This window comes from Physella acuta, unplaced genomic scaffold (assembly GCF_028476545.2).
Source record: "Physella acuta isolate Inbredline_101_S28 unplaced genomic scaffold, ASM2847654v3 ptg001162l, whole genome shotgun sequence".
Classification (NCBI taxonomy): Eukaryota; Metazoa; Mollusca; class Gastropoda; family Physidae; genus Physella; species Physella acuta.
In genome coordinates, this window is record NW_026732679.1 from 351,334 (window position 1) to 370,685 (window position 19,352).

A 19,352-nucleotide genomic window follows, 5' to 3' on the forward strand; every position below is an offset into this window, starting at 1 on the left:
ATTACATTACTTTATGAAGATTTGATACAACGTCTTTTGTTGATTGTCAAAATTATATAACTTTATGAAGATTAGAACCTATTCTTATGTTGACTGTTGAAATCACATTTATAAAGATTGTTTACTGTATTCAGTGTTTCTTCCAGACTTTTTTCTCCGGGGGCGGGCACTTGAAGTTTTCGGGGGGGGGGGGGGGGCGGTAAACTTTCTTCGGGGGGGGGGGGCGGACACTGTTAAAAGTATATATTTTCTATATATTTCGCCCCCCCCCCCCCGAAAAGATGCCTGGAAGAAACTCTGACTGTATTACGGCGCTACTCTACCACTGGTAAAGATAACGCACGTACCGAATTCTTTTGGATGGTTATATACTGATAAACTGATGACTTACGAAACTAATAGAGTACCAGACACAAAAACTAAACGTGAACTCGTATCTAACGTCTAGCGGAAAAACACGAAGAACTCCTGTAACTAATAACACTTTTAATCAATTTACAACTTTTTAAAACGTATACAAGTCCAAATAATACACTCTAGATTCTATGTAAAATATTATAAATATACAAATATTGCAAGACCCAACTTACGAGTTGAAGAATAACACAAGGTAACTATTAACACAGGATATGGCACGTAGGTAATCAACACAACCTACTGGATTTTAAATTGAGGCACAGAAAAATACTTTAAACACAGGTAATTAGGGAAAAATACTGCTTAACTTATGAAATACAACATGGCGTCGTACATGGCATTCTCTCTCGGTATGTCTGGTCAACTGCCTCGAGAGAAGAATGTTCCTGGTATTTATGTGACCCAGAATTATGGGATGTCCACCTTAAAGTCAAAAGACTATTGGGTAGGAAGTCGCCAAAGTACGAATCAACCAATCGAAATTATTGGTGAATTTCACCACAGCGTGATGGAAAATTTCTGGATTGCACCTCAGACCACTCAAGGTTGATTATATAAATGTAAAACTAAATAATAAAAAGGAAAGACCTAAGTAGGTCACAGCTTAAAGAGCCTTTTCTTTTATAAACTTGAAGAATACATTTTTTTAACATTTTATCTAATAATTAAAGTTTTAATTTTAATAATCCTAGTCAATTATCTGCACGAGGATAGCACACCACAATGTTAACCCATATATGCTAAGATAGTTCATTTATCAATAACTAGCCGTCCCGGCCAGGCCCTGCTCTGGCTTCTGTGAAAAACCTTTCTGTTAAAGACCATTACCTGTGTGTTTAGTAATCATCATAAACCCGGCATTGCCCACCCAAACCACAACCAACAAAAACAACAAAACGCAAACATAACGCTAACACAATTACAAATACAAACGAAAACAAAAACCTAACAACAAACCCAACCACAATCACAAACACCAATACAAACACAAAGAAAAAACAAACAAAAAAAGCAAACGAAAACAAAAACCTAACAACAAACCCAACCACAACCACAAACACCATACGAACACAAAGAAAAAAAACAAACGATAAATCAAACGAAAACAAACCAAATCCAAACGCAAAACCAACCACAAACACAAACCCAAAAAAAAACACAAACGAAAACGAAAAAAGAAAGAACAAAAACGAACCAAATCAAAACGCAACCACTAACGCAAACCCAACCTAAACACAAAGAAAACACTAACGCGAACATAAACGCAAAGTGCTCACAGTTTAGCCCGGGCAGAATCGCCTGTTTCAGCTTAATAATCGACTACAGTACCCCAACTTATTCATAGTCTTTTGCACTCACTTAAACGAACGTAGGTGCCAAACCAAACAAATTGAACAATTATAATACTCCAAGCTTATTCGTAAAATACCTACAACATTTGCACTTGATCAATCCCCGCTAATTATGTAATTATTTTTTTCCCAACACCAAAACAAAGTAATAAAAAGTAAATTCTTTTCCACTAATGCAATGTTTTATAAAGGGAAGTAATTGTGTTTTCCTAATTTATCAAAGGGAAGTAAGTGCTAAAGGACTAAATATAAATAATTTTCAGACATAATTAGAATTTTTGTTATTTTTTAAAAATTATGTTTAATGAACATGCCGACAATTATTACTATCAGTTTGAAAAATGAAAATTATTTCCCAACACTTTCAATAGTAATTTTTTAACTCATAAATTTAGACTATGAGCACGATAATAGTCTAACACTTAAATCCATCCAAGTATGTCAACGACAAACAAACAAGCTTATTTTTACATACAGAATTGAGCTTTATATATTAGATACATTTAAAAATACTATTTCATTCCTTCACTGCCCGTAAGCCCGGTTGTGTGATGGTCCACCCCCAAATATCTCCAGCAGTATCGTAGCGAGGGGGGCGGGGCGGGGACATATGTCCCCGGGCACCGACCTTAGGGGGCGCCAAAATGGGTTGGAAAAAAAAATTGAAAGGTTGAGGGGGGAGCAAATCGAAATCTTGAGGGGGGGGGGTGCAAATCGAAAGTCTGAGGGGGGGGGGTGTGCAAATCAAAATCTTGAGGGGGGGGGTGCAAATCGAAAAGTTTGTCCCGGGCGCCGGGAAAGGTCGCTACGCCTCTGATCTCCAGAGTCCTCTGTCCTGGGCCGTTTTCATTCAATTTGATTCAAGGTGTCTGAAATCTGATTCAAGGTGTCTGAAATCTGTTTGATTCAAGGTGTCTGAAATCTGTTTGATTCAAGGTGTCTGAAATCTGTTTGATTCAAGGTGTCTGAAATCTGTTTGATTCAAGGTGTCTGAAATCTGTTTGATTCAAGGTGTCTGAAATCTGTTTGATTCAAGGTGTCTGAAATCTGTTTGATTCAAGGTGTCTGAAATCTGTTTGATTCAAGGTGTCTGAAATCTGTTTGATTCAAGGTGTCTGAAATCTGTTTGATTCAAGGTGTCTGAAATCTGTTTGATTCAAGGTGTCTGAAATCTGTTTGATTCAAGGTGTCTGAAATCTGTTTGATTCAATGTGTCTGAAATCTGTTTGATTCAAGGTGTCTGAAATCTGTTTGATTCAAGGTGTCTGAAAGAAAAACTGGGTGCCAGACTCAAGGTTACCTCTTCAGGTGTTTCATGGTCGGACATTTTTACGCTTGAATTGTGGGCGCCATTTTGCTTTAAATATAGTTCAGGCTCAAAAACATTTTTTTCGGGATTTTTTGTCTCCATTCACACACAAGTTGAGGCGGCGATGAAAATTTCTTTCCTGAATACCTAAAGATTTTAGGAGTTGATATCACTATTAGTAATATTATGGAATGTATTTAATAAACATTTTGAAAAATATAAACAACGTTCTCTGGTGCGAAAAATATTTTTTTTTATTTGACCTAATGTTGTTTAAGACAATCATTTAATGTCATGATCACATTAGTGACGGGCCTAAGATCTTAATTTTGTTGACGTTATCAAGTTAGCGATGAAGTAAAACGGAAATGACGCAGTTAAAACGGGGCGAGAAAAAAAGTGCCACAAATAGCACGAGTCAGTTCACCACTAGCGACATCCGCGCACTAATTTTATAAAACAACCATCCGAGTTTTGGCTTGAAGAAAATCTCGCCGCCGTTTTTATGGCGATACTTGTCGAACGTCATCTTGTCAAAACTCAAAACCCGACAGGTTTGGTTTATCAAATTATGTTTCCCCTTTTGTTTGAAAGCCACCCTTTTCGCTAGATCTTGGTGAGCTAGAATGAATTAGTAATCATCTTAATGCTGTATTTGTTAGCAGGAATAACCCACATTTCTTGAAGGGTGAGTTCAAATATGACAGGTTCCCTCTAAACTGGGGCTGGAGATTCAGTGGTCACAAGGATTTTGTGAAACAGGTGAACTCTACTTCATTTACATTTTTTAAGTAAAACTAAATACGGCTGTTATATCTACATATATAATTCTCTTCATGGGCAGCCGACGCTAGCCGACTATCTAACCCTCCTACGCCCCCCCCCCCTCTCTCTCTCTCTCTCCAATCATGCGCAACAGACCATTTCGCTACCAACCCACCCCCACCAGTCTGGTGAGATGTGGTTCACCGCGAATGTTTACAAGCGTAAAGCCGGGTAGAATTAGTGACGGCTTTATGAGGCAGATAATTTAGTTTTTTGAAACGATTTGAAAGTAAGGGGAGGTAAGAAGTTTTGCTTGATCTTTTCATTGTCGTCTGTAAACTGTCGTCACGGAGGCTGCTTTCACGGAGGAGGGGGGGGGGGGAGGGCAGTGTCGAATTCACAAATTATAAATGACTGAAAAGTAGAAAATAGAACAACTAAATAGCGGCGTATGCTTACGGTGCGGGTCAACTCGTTTGATTTATTAAGAAAACATTAAGTATAATCAATGTAATTCATTAAATCCTGAGCGATTACATTTTTCCAATCATTTATCGACTGTTGTTCTCACAGATAAATCTGTTTTTGTTACTAGAACACGGGAATGTTGACTCCTAAAGCGCAATCTTGATTGTTTGAGCTGAGATTTTGTATCACTTGAAAAAAAAAGTTGTATCCATCTTGTATTTAAAATAACTTGAACATGTTATATTTTGACTAAATCTCTTTATTTTTTATAAACGGCAGAGATCTGTCGTAATTTACCTGACACGACAAAGTGTTACCTGTATCTAAAACATTACACTTAGTTTCTGCGTCCTTTTACATTGCTTCAAGTCCGCTTTATATTGCTGCTTTATATCTAGATCTAGTTCAGTTCACCAATATACCGCTGTAAGCTACATATTATCCTGGGCCAAAACAAACTACTCTAGCAAGTCGCTTGGTGCGTGTCGTCTGCTAGGTGTCGTCTGCTAGATATTTTTTACTGACTGGGCGTGCAACAAATAGGTCACGTATTCACTTCTTTATTGATTGTACACTTGGTTAATTACACGGTTCATCAATATCCCGCGATAGCTCAGTTGGTAGAGCGGAGGACTGTAGAGAGATAGAATAGCAATCCTTAGGTCACTGGTTCGAATCCGGTTCGCGGGAACTTTTTTTTTAAAGTCTACAATATTTAATTTATTTTGCTGAGAAAGAAAATGAACAAAGTGAAACAAGATTGGACCACAAAACAAGCTTAGACAACTCTGTACTAAGGCAAAATATTTTAACTTTGTTGATTTAAAAACACGTATTTTTACATCTTTAAAATATGCACATTATACCAACAAAAAAATTATTGTAGATAGCATACCATAATTTTTTAAAATTATATAAATGTTTTTATAGTAATAGTTTAGTTGTGTGCGATATGCTCAGTCTTACTTTTGGCTTTTATATGTTATTGTGGGTATTGCAAACAGTGTTTCTTTCAGAATTATTTATCTGTTGTGAGCGGGGGGGGGGGGGGGGGGGGGGTTGTGGCACTTGAAATTTTCGGGAGGGGCGGACTAAAATTTCCGTGGGGGGGGGGGGGGGGGGGGCATGTCTCTGTTAAAATTATATATTTTCTATATAAATTCCATTTCGTTCGTGGGGGCAGTAGTCTTTGTAACGAGGTATATTATACAAGGGATAAAACGAAGGAGTTAAAAGTTAAAAAGCGTATGAGTTAAAAAAGCGTACTGGTCAACAAAACTGGACGTTGATGTATCTTTCATGTGATGCTTATCGTTCTGTAAATCTAATTTATTTCCATTTGAGAAATTTTTCTCATAACCAGGTAGGAAGGGGGAGGGGGGGTGCTATTTTTTAGGGGGGGGGGGCGGACACTAGTAAAAGTATGTTTTCTATATATATATATTTCATGTGATGCTTATCGTTCTGTAAATCTAATTTATTTCTATTTGAGAAATTGTTCTCATAACCAGGTAGAAAGGGGGGGGGGGGGTGCTATTTTTTTGAGGGGGGGGGGGGGGCGGACACTAGTAAAAGTATGTTTTCTATATATATATTTCATGTGATGCTTATCGTTCTGTAAATCTAATTTATTTCTATTTGAGAAATTGTTCTCATAACCAGTGTTTCTTCCAGGGGTAGGGAGGGGAGTGCTATTTCTTTTTTTTGGGGGGGGGGGGGGGGGGGGCGGACACTAGTAAAAGTTTTGTTCGGGGGCGGGATGGCGGTAGACTTACTTCGGGGATGGGTGGGGGGGGGGTCTGGAAGAAACTCTGCTCACAACTAAGATGAAATGAAAAGCTACTGGTATGTCTTCTTTCATCGGAACCCTTCGTCAGTAGGCCGGTCTGGTTTACCATAATATAACCCATCACCCACAATCATCTATTTACCCACAATCCTCTACTTACCCACAATCCTCTATTTACCCACAATCCTCTGTTTACCCACAATCCTCTATTTACCCACAATCCTCTATTTACCCACAATCCTCTGTTTACCCACAATCCTCTGTTTACCCACAATCCTCAATTTACCCACAATCCTCTATTTACCCACAATCCTCTATTTACCCACAATCATCTATTTCCCACAATCCTCTGTTTACCCACAATCCTCTGTTTACCCACAATCCTCTATTTACCCACAATCCTCTATTTACCCACAATCCTCTGTTTACCCACAATCCTCTATTTACCCACAATCCTCTGTTTACCCACAATCCTCTGTTTACCCACAATCCTCTATTTACCCACAATCCTCTATTTACCCACAATCCTCTATTTACCCACAATCCTCTATATATCCACAATCCTCTGTTTACCAACAATCCTCTGTTTACCCACAATCCTCTATATACCCACAATCCTCTATATACCCACAATCCTATATTTACCCACAATCCTATATTTACCCACAATCCTATATTTACCCACAATCCTCTATATACCCACAATCCTCTATATACCCACAATCCTATATTTACCCACAATCCTCTATTTACCCACAATCCTCTATTTACCCACAACCCTCTATTTACCCACAATCCTCTGTTTACCCACAATCCTCTGTTTACCAACAATCCTCTATATATCCACAATCCTCTGTTTACCCACAATCCTCTATTTACCCATAATCCTCTATTTACCCACAATCCTCTATATACCCACAATCCTATATTTGCTTACAATCCTCTATTTACCCATGATCCTCTATTTACCCACAATCCTCTGTTTACCAACAATCCTCTGTTTACCCACAATCCTCTATTTACCCACAATCCTCTATTTACCCACAACCATCAAACACTAAAGTGAACAACCAGCCCAACAGACAAAGATCGCATTAAAAACCTTCACAGTAAAAACTTAACGAAACAAACACGAGAGTGGATTAAAAACTTTCACCCCGTGAACAAAGTTAATGAAACAAACCCGCTGATTTGTTTCCTTTGAAAACTTCCCATTGAACTAAACAGACACATTGATCCTTTGTTTGTTTCAAGTAAATGGCAGGAGCCCTTAACCATCACATTCTATCAAGGTCAGATCTATTTATAACTCTTGTATGAGCAAAAACCGTATCCCTTTCGTATAATTCAATTTATTTATTAGCACGTTCTCCATAAGCTAGGGATTTTTACAGAGAGACAACGTTGCTGATGTAGAATTCAATTAGTGCGGCGTCCATTTCACCCAAAGACTAGGAACATTTTATTTCCATCTCTCTCTCTCTCTCTCTTTCTCTCTCTCTCTCTCCCTCCCCCCCCCCCCCCTCTCTCTCTCTCTCTCTACGGCTCCATCTCTCCCATAAACCTGATTAAAATCTGAAACTTGCAAACTTCTTCTTGACATTACAGAACTGCTTTTCTGGTGTTGTATGGCTCTATAGCAGATTAACCTCAGTATATTCCACATCTTTACCTCAGTACATTCAACATCTTTACCTCAGTACATTCCACATCTTTACCTCAGTATATTCCACATGTTTACCTCAGTACATTCAACATCTTTACCTCAGTACATTCCACATCTTTACCTCAGTACATTCCACATCTTTACCTCAGTATATTCCACATCTTTACCTCAGTACATTCCACATCTTTACCTCAGTATATTCCACATCTTTACCTCAGTACATTCCACATCTTTACCTCAGTATATTCCACATCTTTACCTCAGTACATTCCACATCTTTACCAATCAACTCATGCCTAGGTTGTCTACACGTAATTTATCAACCAATCAACTCATGCCTAGGTTTGTCTACACGTAATTTATCAACCAATCAACTCATGCCTAGGTTTGTCTACACGTAATTTATCAACCAATCAACTCATGCCTTTTCCCTTTAGGATTAAGTTATAGGCTTACACCGTTTTCATTCCTTATTTGTTCGTCTTTCTTTCTAGATGACGTAAGCACCGAAATATTCATTTTAAAAATAATTGTTGCCTATAGGGTCTTTGAACATGTCATAGATCCATTAGCTGAAGTCCCCATCTATTCTTACAGATGTTTTCCTGAGGAAGTACCTCACCAAGCTGTTAGATATGTTTTCTATTATTTTTGTAACTGTCCAGATTTTACTGAAGTCTGATGGTAGATTCAATATTCAATATTTTGAAATCTCGTTGTTGGATATTCCAGCTTTTTGTTCTAGCTTTGTCTAAACAACTTTTATATGAATAATTTTATCCTCCCAGTCCGGGGATTTCTTAGACCCTGCTCCATGCTTTATTTTTAACCCTTCCAATATGGCTGAACTTAGTCCACTTCTGTAATCATCTAACCCATTATTTCAGTGAGTCATTTATACCATTGATAGAAAAAATGATTTTCCATCGTGCAGACAACCTGATCACGTGACCAGCCGTGTGGTGTAATCGTCTGCTGTCACGCTGCGCACTCCAGCACCCCGCACTCGTTCTGTAGGAAGCCATATTTTAAATACGTCATAAAAATTCCTCAAGATGAATCCTTAGACAGTTTGTCTCTGCAGTACAGTTGCATCAAATAAATGTTTTTAATCGTTTAAAAAGCGGCAAAAATATTAAAGTTAAATGAAATTAAATAAGAATTTTTGTTTTAAATTACGTCGAAAATAATTAAAGTCAAATTAACTAAGCTGTAGACTTATTAAAGTTTAATGAAATCATTTATGTAGCGTCTAAAATGTTTAAAATAGCTTTCACGTTCATACAAGAAACGCCATATGGATATTTAATCATACTCCGAAGTAACAGAAACAAGCGAACTCTACTCCCTTAATTTTACTTGTCCCATGGACCGTAAGCCTGGAAAATGGAAACTTTATTTTTTACGATAGGAGCTTTACTTTTACTAGGGTAACTTTACTTTTTGCGACGGAAACTGCACATTTTTCGTCAAATTAAACCATCGCCTCTGCTCAAACTCTGCTCTATTTACATCTGTTTGTCATGTCTCCATATCTTGTTCTCTCAGCATTTGGTAGGTTTTTGGACAGTATAGGAACTTAGTGTGACAACCTTGTTGCAACACGCGTAGACAACATGGGCGTATCCTATTAGAGGGTGGCCATATTTAACAAATTTTTCAAAATATTAAGATGCGCCACACGGTCGGCTGTCATTCAGTGTGGTGACTGAGGGTATCATCACCTCCCCCCCCCCCAACACTGCTCCAACAATGTTGTATTTGCAGTTTAGAGTCAACTCCCTCTCCAACCATTGAATTATTCTAACCTGAATAAAACATTGTTTTTGCGGTAAATTTTACGATTTTTTGGTTTAGTCATCCCCCACCACTTAAACGGCGCGGACTGTACAACACACCCCTCCACCAGTGATTTCTCCAGACTTTTTTCTCAAGTGGGGGGGGGGGGGGGCTATTGGAGTTTTCGAGTGAGGGGAAGTAGGGTCGGATTAAAATTTCCGGGGGGCGGACACTGGTAAAAGTATATATTTTCTATTTAAATTATATTACGTTCTGGGTGGTGTTAGTGGGGGGGGGGGGGGTAAGGTAGATGGTTTTTGGGGAAGGGGAGGGGCTTTATTTACTCACCCCCCCCTCCCTCAACTGATTCCCGATACGAAGGTGTTTATGGTATAATAACCCGGTTCTCTTACGTCACACACTCGTCCACGTGACAACCTCTCTCAAGCGCGACGCCGTCCACCGGATGTGAGGCCAGTCCCATGATGCACCGCGCGCGCTGATTTAAAATCTCGCGCCCTCCTCGTCTGGCGAGTCCATCACATGTTTTGTGGGTGAGCACTGGCCCGGCTGCACGCGCCCTCGGACGTTGGACACGAGTGAGCCAGGGACTTGTAAAGGTTTCTGTTCTACGACAGTTGTGTTGTTGTTTCATGGGACTGATGCACTGCTTGCTCCAAGTATTTTTAATGTGACTTTTTTTTTTATTCCTAGAGAACTTTTAATGCCTAGATTACGTTCATAGGTAAGTTCACTTTTTATGATGACTTTTACATTTCTGTTTAAGTTGTAGTAAAAGTACATATTACTTTTATATGTATGTGTATGTTACTGTCAAAGCACATATTACTTTTATATGTATATGCGTGTTATTGTCAAATTACATATTACTTTTATATTTACGGCAAATTATTGCCAAATTAAAGATTATTTTTATATGTGTGTGTATGTTACTGTTAAAGTATAGATTACTTTTTCCCACGTTTTCTTTAACTTGCTTTCTCTGTTTGTCTTTCCAATCAAATCTTGCGATCGAAATTTCTTGCACTTCCCAGTTAGCTAGCGCGCTGAAATTTTCAGGGAAGCTTTCTTTTGGATGACCATTGAATATTCAATTGTTATTATTACTAAATTGATCAATGGAAACATTTTATTGAGCATTTTAGACCGCTATATAATCTATATATATAATTCTCCTCTGCTAGCCATTAGAAAAAAAACCAGCGACGCGTACCTCGCGCGCAGTGAAGCGAACGATCACATGTCGCCACAGGCTTAGGGGCAGAGAATTTAGCTTGAACCGAGTTTAAACTTACAGGAGGTAGGCCAGTGTGGGGGAGACGATATGGTCGAGTGGTTGGGCACACGATTGCTATCCCACTCGACACGGGTTCAAATCTAGTCAGTAACGTATTCACACAACGATTTTTTTTCGAGTTGTCTTTTTACGAGTTGTCTTTTTACGAGTTGTCTTCGTTTACCCAAAAAAAAGTGAAAAGATAAAATCGATAGCAAGATTTTAATGCAAACAAACAGACAAAGACTAAAAAGTAGAAAATAATAATCATTAAAAAAGTTTTAAAAAACCCACGTTTTCTGATTGAACTAAAAAGTAGAAAATAAATGCTATACATCACAATAATGCAAGCGATCACTCTACTATAAGCGATCAAAAACGTGGGGCGCCGTGATTTTCTTACAGTTTCTAATACTGTTGACTCTCTACAAGCTCCCTAATAAAAGTCAATAGTATTATCTAATCAATAGTAATATAACTTTTACTTCGGCGCCCCACGTTTTTGATCGCTTATAGTAGAGTGATCGCTTGCATTATTGTGATGTATAGCATTTATTTTCTACTTTTTAGTTCAATCAGAAAACGTGGGTTTTTTAAAACTTTTTTAATGATTATTATATATGAATGTGTATGTTACTGTCAAATTACAGATTACTTGTATATGTGTGTGTATATTACTATCAAAGTACAAACTCCAGGCATTTTGTGAGAGTGTGTACTACTCAAAGTACTAAACATGTGTAGTTATCTTGTTTATTACATACTGCTCTCCATTCTACCTGTATATTGTATAATGAACAAATCGGTGGTGTGCTTGCCAGCTTGCTGGAAACAGTGCAAACAACATAGAGATCTCCCAGGAATCCATGAAAGGTGTTTACTATTGTTATAAGGGCAAGCTTAAGTTTCTAACGAAGATTGACTTCCGCTTTTCATTAATTTGTGGTGATTCTTATTATATATTCCAGAAATAACAAAGTATTTCTACATCACAATTTTGTCATGCTTGGGGTTTGTGTGTGTTAGGAGGTTTTCGAAAAATGTTATATTCATATTTAATATAGCGGTCGGTAGTCTGTTATAAAAGACATATTTGAAAGCTGTGGAAAAGAATATGGTGATGTTACCTTTAAAATGTGCACACGTTTTATGAGTTAACAAAAATGTAATCTAGAAAGGCATTGTATTTTCTTTCCAATGTAAATGAGTCAGTAAAGCTACAAAACTCTCGAACCACTTCATGTTGGATGGAACAGTGGGGTCGAGTTATAGAGCACACCACGACCTACCAGAAGGTCTTGGGTTAAGTTACCGGGCTAGAATCCATTGAACACCTTTTGTTTTGATCGAACAAATCACGTGACTTGTGCCGTGGAGAGTCAAGATGTACGTGCACAATGTTGACCTAACAATCTCCACATTGATGAGGTCAAAGAAACTGCTCACGTTAGAGGCGTGAGCGGTTCTGTAGAAGCAGGTCAATGATGTATTTTGTGGGACGTCTTCTAAAGACTTGCCATCATACATCGAGTTGATTCAACGACACATACACTAGGGGTTGTTAATTAGCTTTCGATCATTAGCCCGCTAAGAAAATGTCAATATCCTCTGATATTTGATAAGTGAATAATTAGGTATTTAAATTTTCGATATGATTAAAAGAATAATTAAATATAAAAAATACTTTAGATAATCAAAAATTGTTCCTTAATTAAATTTAAGAGAAACGCTTCGTTACCGTTTTAATTATATTTTTACGTGTTGTTTAATCTAACACCTACATAAAAAGAAGAATGAATGTATTTTAAAATTTCTAACGATGCATAGATTAGCCCTTCATCAGAAATTTAATTATTACCTGATATCAAAGGCTCGCTGTTTAAATATGCTCTCTTTAACTAGGACGGCGAAATTTAAATTAATATTCCGTGTTAAAATTATTATCCAGTTGATATTTGCTACATACATAAATTCATATACAGACACGTTGTGTATATATATATATATATATATATATATATATATATATATATATATATATATATATATATATATATATATGAATATTTCAAACCTTAGCTGCAACACAATTTAATGGATTTAATTATTGAACCGCCGAGACAGTCTATGGCGCTTATCAAAGGCGCCCTACTTCAAAAAGAAGGATAACTCTAGGCGCATATTATGTTTGTCTGCCCTTGCTCTCGCCGTAATCTCCCCCTTTTATCTTTTCTGGATTGCAGCATCCAAATAGATTTGACAGCCAAAGTTTTTAAACTGATGACAACGTATTTGTTGGTCTGATGTGTCAGTATGTAGGTGAGGCCAATAGTTGCAACAACATTGACAATAACAATGAGATAACAAGCAAACAGGTTCAACGGGTATAGTTTTGAGAATCACTGTTAATAGCTATAGATAGCAAAGATAGTTTGAGGGTAACATATCGTGAATGGTGAGCCTAAATAAAAATCACATACACAATAAACCTACAATAAACCAAACAAACATAGGTCAGTGAACTGAAAGGTCAATTAGCGAGTGCCATTCTTTACTTTAGCCAAAGTCAGTAACGCGCTATTGATCCAAGACACGGGCAAGATTTGAACCTGATACCTTCGTATTACTGCCCTGACCTCCCAACTTTGAGTATCATCTTACTAATAACTTAACGATCATTCAACGTCACTCTGGTAGTTTGTCTTCATCACTTCTGTGTATCGCCCTGTAGTACCGAGACACGTCGCTCTTGTTATTCATGATCTACCAAATCCAACAAAGTTTCCGTTTATTTACATTTCTGTACTGTTTATAGCCTTGTGGCAGCTAATCATTGAGGTACGATGTTGATATTATTCATGAAGTACCAAATATAACTCGACCACGCCGATATGCCAATAGACAGAAACTAAGTACCAAATATATAATAGTTGGTACATATCATCGTGGTCGAGTCGGTTAATATGAAATTCGCGGTTTCGAACTCTCGGGCAGATGAGGTCCGATATCTGGGGACAGCCACTCTTCTAGGAGAGACAACTCCAAAATCAAACAACTGCTGCCTAGTAGTTTGTTCTTGGTTGGACAAAGGCTATGGAAACAAACCCAAAAAGAAAAGCAGGCTGAAATTGGAATCAACGGCCTATATGGTGCATAACCAGTTGACACGTATACTTAACTGTATTGGAGTGAATCCCTTCTACCACTAGAATTACAAACAAGAAGAAATACGGTAATACTGCATCACAAAACGCCACGTCTAAACACCTAACTGCCCCTATCACATTTGCTGAACGCATCAGTATGTAAATCTATCACTTGTTGAATACACTGAAACCAAACTTATAACAGGCAATAAATATTTACAATATCCATTTATCCTAAGACATAATTTTCTTGTTTCATTTTTCAACCTTGTTTTTTTTAGCATAGACTTGCACTAACGTTAAACGAATGTTGAACTCGTGTTTTAAATCGCATTGAAGATCTGTATATATGTATGAAAGTGTTTTAATGATTGTGTGTTTGCGTGTGTAAGTTGTTCTTAATGTTCACGTGTATGTGTTTTTGAGAACGAATATTCATGTGTTTTTGTGTGTTTGTGGGTATATCAATGCCTGTTCGTGTATGCGCGTGATGTTTGTATGTGTATGTCTGTGTGTGTGCTTGTGTGCGTGTGGGTGTTGTTAGTTCAATTCAGATCATATCAGCCTACATTTATACCTTAAAGAGAAATAAAATTAAGAATAGGGCCTATATTCCAAAAACTTTATTTGATCAAATATTTAAATCAATTTTAAAACTCGGATTTAATTCACCAATGTGTTAAAACTGTCACCTCATCCATTTTCACATCACCATTTGTACTTTTTCTAACAAAAATAGATTTAAAAAGCTACGCCTGTATTTTTTTTTTATTTCAAGACGCCGTAATTTTTTTTAATGGACTCTCTCAACTTTCAAAGAGATTTTGGGAAAACCCATATTTACGATTGGTTTAGCAGCTCGACCTCGCCCCTTAAAATGTAGGATGATTTTCTTCTGACTCCTACGTTCTGTACCTCCAGACGCTGTACTGTGATTAAAAATTAAAGAAGGCTCTGCTTGTCTGGTAACTACCAACACATTCCAGCACTAAAAGCTACGGCTAAGGCCTCCGTCGTCTGCTCGTCTCTGGGGAGTCGACAGAAAGGGAGTTAACAAAAGAGAAAATTAGTCCTGATTGGTCGAATCCGATGGTCTGGCTTCCGTCTATGTGAGTGGCCTGTTTCAGCGAAAACAGTTGTGGCCAGTTTAATTGGATGTGTGTATGTGTTTCGTTGTGTCCAGTTTAATTGGATGTATGTATGTTCTTGGTTGTGTTCAGTTTAATTGGATGTGTGTATGTTCTTGGTTGTTGTGTTCAGTTTAATTGGAGGTTTGGATACCATATATAATGTAGTATACAATTTATAATGTTTTCAACTTTTGGGTGATTTCCGATAACCGGAAATTAAAAAGCGATAATTTAAGTACTATTATTGATAGGAAGACAAAATTTAACATTCAAGTTTCCACCAATTTTTAAGCGATTTCCCGAAACTGGAAGTGGTACTTAAGTCTATTTTTATGGAAACACAATTACCCAAGAACTGTTCCAGTTACGTAGAAGAGATTTCATATATAAGTAAAAGATCTTATACTTAAATCATTTTCAATTTTTTGATTGACTTTCAATACACGGAAGTGGTAATTTATTTCTGTTTTTAAAAAAATTAAATAACACATAACTTGAATACTTAGGTATAAGATCTTATTCGCTATTTTCTATTAAATTTTGGGTGATTTACGTTGACCGGAAGTAGTAGACCATACTTTACGCTATTTATAATTTCTTCAATGTTTCCTCCAGAAAATTTAAATTTTCCGCTCTATTATACTCACACTGTCTCCATTCATTTGGTGCGCTATTTCTTTTTTTTACTGTGAGATTCTCTTCTGTTTAAAAAAATATAATACAAATAATTTGTATAGTCTTGGAAGTGCCGCCCAAGAATATACGTGAAAGTTTAGAGGAGATCACTCCCGCTTTGCTTGTTCTTAGTTTAGCCCTTTGTGTGGTTATTTGTACTGAACTTCCATGCATATTTTCATGCATATAATATCGTTCATCTACATATAAATATGTATTTTTAGCACTACATCATCCATACATTCGTCTATTTAGTTATACGTGTGTAACTGAAGGAGACACCTTTTCGTTATTCTACACCTTCCCCAATCATCATCCATCCAAATGCCACATTACAAACTTCTATCGTCATTATCATCGTTTTCCGTTCGTGCGCAAGACAAACAGTGTTTCTTCCAGACTTTTTTCTCCAGGGGGGGGGGGGCACTTGAAATTTTCCGGGGGGGGGGGGGCGGTAGACTTTCTTCGGGGGGGGGGGGGGGCGGACACGGTTAAAAGTATATATTTTCTATATAAATTATATAAATTTCATTTCGTTCGGGGGGGGGCGGTAAAAAATTTTCGGGGGGGGGGGGGGGCAAACCCCCCCCCCCCCCCCCGAAGGATGCCTGGAAGAAACTCTGAAGACAAATAGGGCAGACGAAGTAGAGTTAATGACTTCGGCCTACATGGGGATAGTGCGTTGAGCACTATGCCCAGCCGCTTACTTTGCTCAATGTGCGCTAGGTACCCGCCAGAGCTGAGTATACTCAGACACATTCCTCACAATCGAGTCCGTGATCCGAACTCAAGACATTCGGGCTACCAGTTGTAAGCTCTACCTTTCGACTACGCCCGTCCCTACATCTCCATGTATCGATATTTCTTAAAATCAAATCCTTTAATCCACAAATTCGTGTCTCAATTAATATTCATTAAACTATTTATCTATGTATTCATCCATCCATATATCCATCTTAGATCCATCGCGTATCCCATTCACACCGTCCATATACCACACATCTACCAAACGACGTCTTATGTCTAGATACCTTAAATGTACCACATATCTACCAAACGATGTCTACAATCTCCAACACTGTAAATGTACCACATACCTACCAAACCACATCTACAACCCCCGACACTATAAATATTCCACACACCTACCAAACCACACCTACAACCCCTAACACTATAAATATTCCACACACCTACCAAACAATGTCTACAACCCCCAACACTACACACCTGTTAATTTAACATCCATGCACCATTCCACTTATTCATAACCTCCATCTTCTCACCGTGCCAGCATTCATCTCAATGTCCATCAATTGTCCCACCCATTCACTCCCCGCGCCATCCAACCCACCCAACCCCTCTTTAAACATACGTCTGTCGACTATATTTCCCATCTCCTCATCCCATTCATCTCACCATCCACTCATCCAATGCTTATTGCTCTGTCCATCCATCTAATCCGACAGACCACTGGACTGGTCAGATCCAGGGTTACGTCAGTCCGCGGACAGAAATAAGATCATTTATTTCCCAGTGTAAACTTCTTCACGGAGAGACGAATCTGATTGGATCAAGTAATACAGGCGACATGTTAGTTGGCTGGTTGTAAGAAGATCAAGTGTTCTGGCAAACTTGAGATCTGACAGAATTGCCACATTGGAAAACAAAACTTGGGTTAGATCTATAGTTTTGGCGGAAGATAAACACAGGCTGTGAAACTTAATTTAATTCTCTCGGCCTTCATATGACAATACGTCAGATCTAAACACTCCCCTTGTAAAATTTAAAGACATTTTTTTTCTAAATTGTTTGCTTTTTATTTTAGTCTGTATAAGCCAGTCTTAGAAATAAGTCTTTCTTTCTTTTCTGACTCATTGCTCCTTGATCGCATATTTTTGTTTTGATTTTCATTTTCGTTCTAGCCTTGTAAAATTGTTATTTTTTTTTCGTTTTCTGCAGTTTACTCACAATTTTCTTAGACAAATTAATGTCTTTGGACAACACCTAATTGCGAACACCAAATTAGACGAGCTTCTAATTAAGCATCGTCAAATTAACCTTCTTTTAATTAACAGTCTTCAGTTGGTACACGTTAAAAATAGTTTAAGTCTAGTTTGTGAATTGACCAAATTAGAGCAAATGCTTTTAATGAACTCCAACTTTTCACCCCCCACTCAACCTAAGCGACTCCTCAAAGGTCATAGATCAACCACCCCCAGGTCGCTAAACATAGGTTCTTTTATCTATCGAGCCCACCCCCACCCCCAGGCTGATCCACATAGGTCCTTTATCAAGCCCACCCCCACCCCCAGGCTGATCCACATAGGTCCTTTATCAAGCCCACCCCCACCCCCAGGCTGATCCACATAGGTCCTTTATCAAGCCCACCCCCACCCCAATTCTCAGGCTGATCCACATAGGTCCTTTATAAAGCCCACCCCCACCCCCAGGCTGATCCACATAGGTCCTTTATCAAGCTCCCACCCCCACCCCCAGGCTGATCCACATAGGTCCTTTATCAAGCCCCCAGCCCCAGGCCGATCCACATAGGTCCTTTATCAAGCCCCCACCCCCCATTCCCAGGCCGATCCACATAGGTCCTTTATCAAGCCCCCACCCCCAACCCCAGGCCGATCCACATAGGTCCTTTATCAAGCCCCCACCCCCCATTCCCAGGCCGATCCACATAGGTCCTTTATCAAGCCCCCAGCCCCAGGCCGATCCACATAGGTCCTTTATCAAGCCCCCACCCCCCATTCCCAGGCCGATCCACATAGGTCCTTTATCAAGCCCCCACCCCAACCCCAGGCCGATCCACATAGGTCCTTTATCAAGCCCCCACCCCCAACCCCAGGCCGATCCACATAGGTCCTTTATCAAGCCCACCCCCACCCACAGGCTGATCCACATAGGTCTTTTAACAAGCACACCCCCCTCCCCATTCTCAGGCCGATCCACATAGGTCCTTTACCAAACCCACCCCCATTCCCAGCCCGATCCACAGGTCTTAGAACATCCCCATTCCCCCCACGACAACTCGGCTCTCCAAAATCCTCTGCAGTTCTCGACATATCTAACCAGCCTCTCCCATCCTCGTTTCACATGATCTGTCTAAGATCACCTCTCTTCTCACCTTGTGGGTTAAGCTCTATTTCTTACACGGACTTAAGAAAACCCACTAGTGCACGATTACTAAAGGTGTTGTATTTCCCACCTAGACTCTAGCGGGTGGAGATTTTTTTTACGTCAATGTGTCACGTACAACAAACGCGATAAAAAGTGTGTAAAATATAGCGACCAACGCTTTCATTTTTAGTTATTTAAATAGTTTTATTTATTATATTTTTTAAAAATAATTTATTTTCTCCTTTTTAGTGCATTGTTACATAAAAGCTTTTTAATAATACGTTATTATGCATTTTTCAGTACTTTTTAATACAATAGAGTTGCATAACTAAATACAATAGTGCACTAAATGAACACGAAAAGTGTGCGTATGGCGCGGTAAATTATAGTACTTTATATAGAAAATTAAAATTAATTCTTTTAAATAAAT

General features: G+C 38.5%; 1 protein-coding gene and 1 non-coding gene across 2 annotated transcripts; both read left to right on the forward strand.

The window, feature by feature from the left end:
• The first annotated feature begins 739 nt into the window (after positions 1-739).
• LOC131956577 (arp2/3 complex-activating protein rickA-like) lies at positions 740-18,758 on the forward strand. The gene is made up of 4 exons (XM_059321097.1): positions 740-878; positions 7,778-8,077; positions 8,364-8,394; positions 18,293-18,758. The coding sequence occupies exons 1-4, from the start codon at positions 740-742 to the stop codon at positions 18,756-18,758; spliced, it is 936 nt and encodes a 311-aa protein (XP_059177080.1).
• On the forward strand, positions 4,914-5,001 carry Trnay-gua (transfer RNA tyrosine (anticodon GUA)). The gene is given in 2 exon segments: positions 4,914-4,950; positions 4,966-5,001. It is a non-coding gene; the product is annotated as a tRNA-Tyr (tRNA).
• Positions 18,759-19,352: the final 594 nt, after the last annotated feature.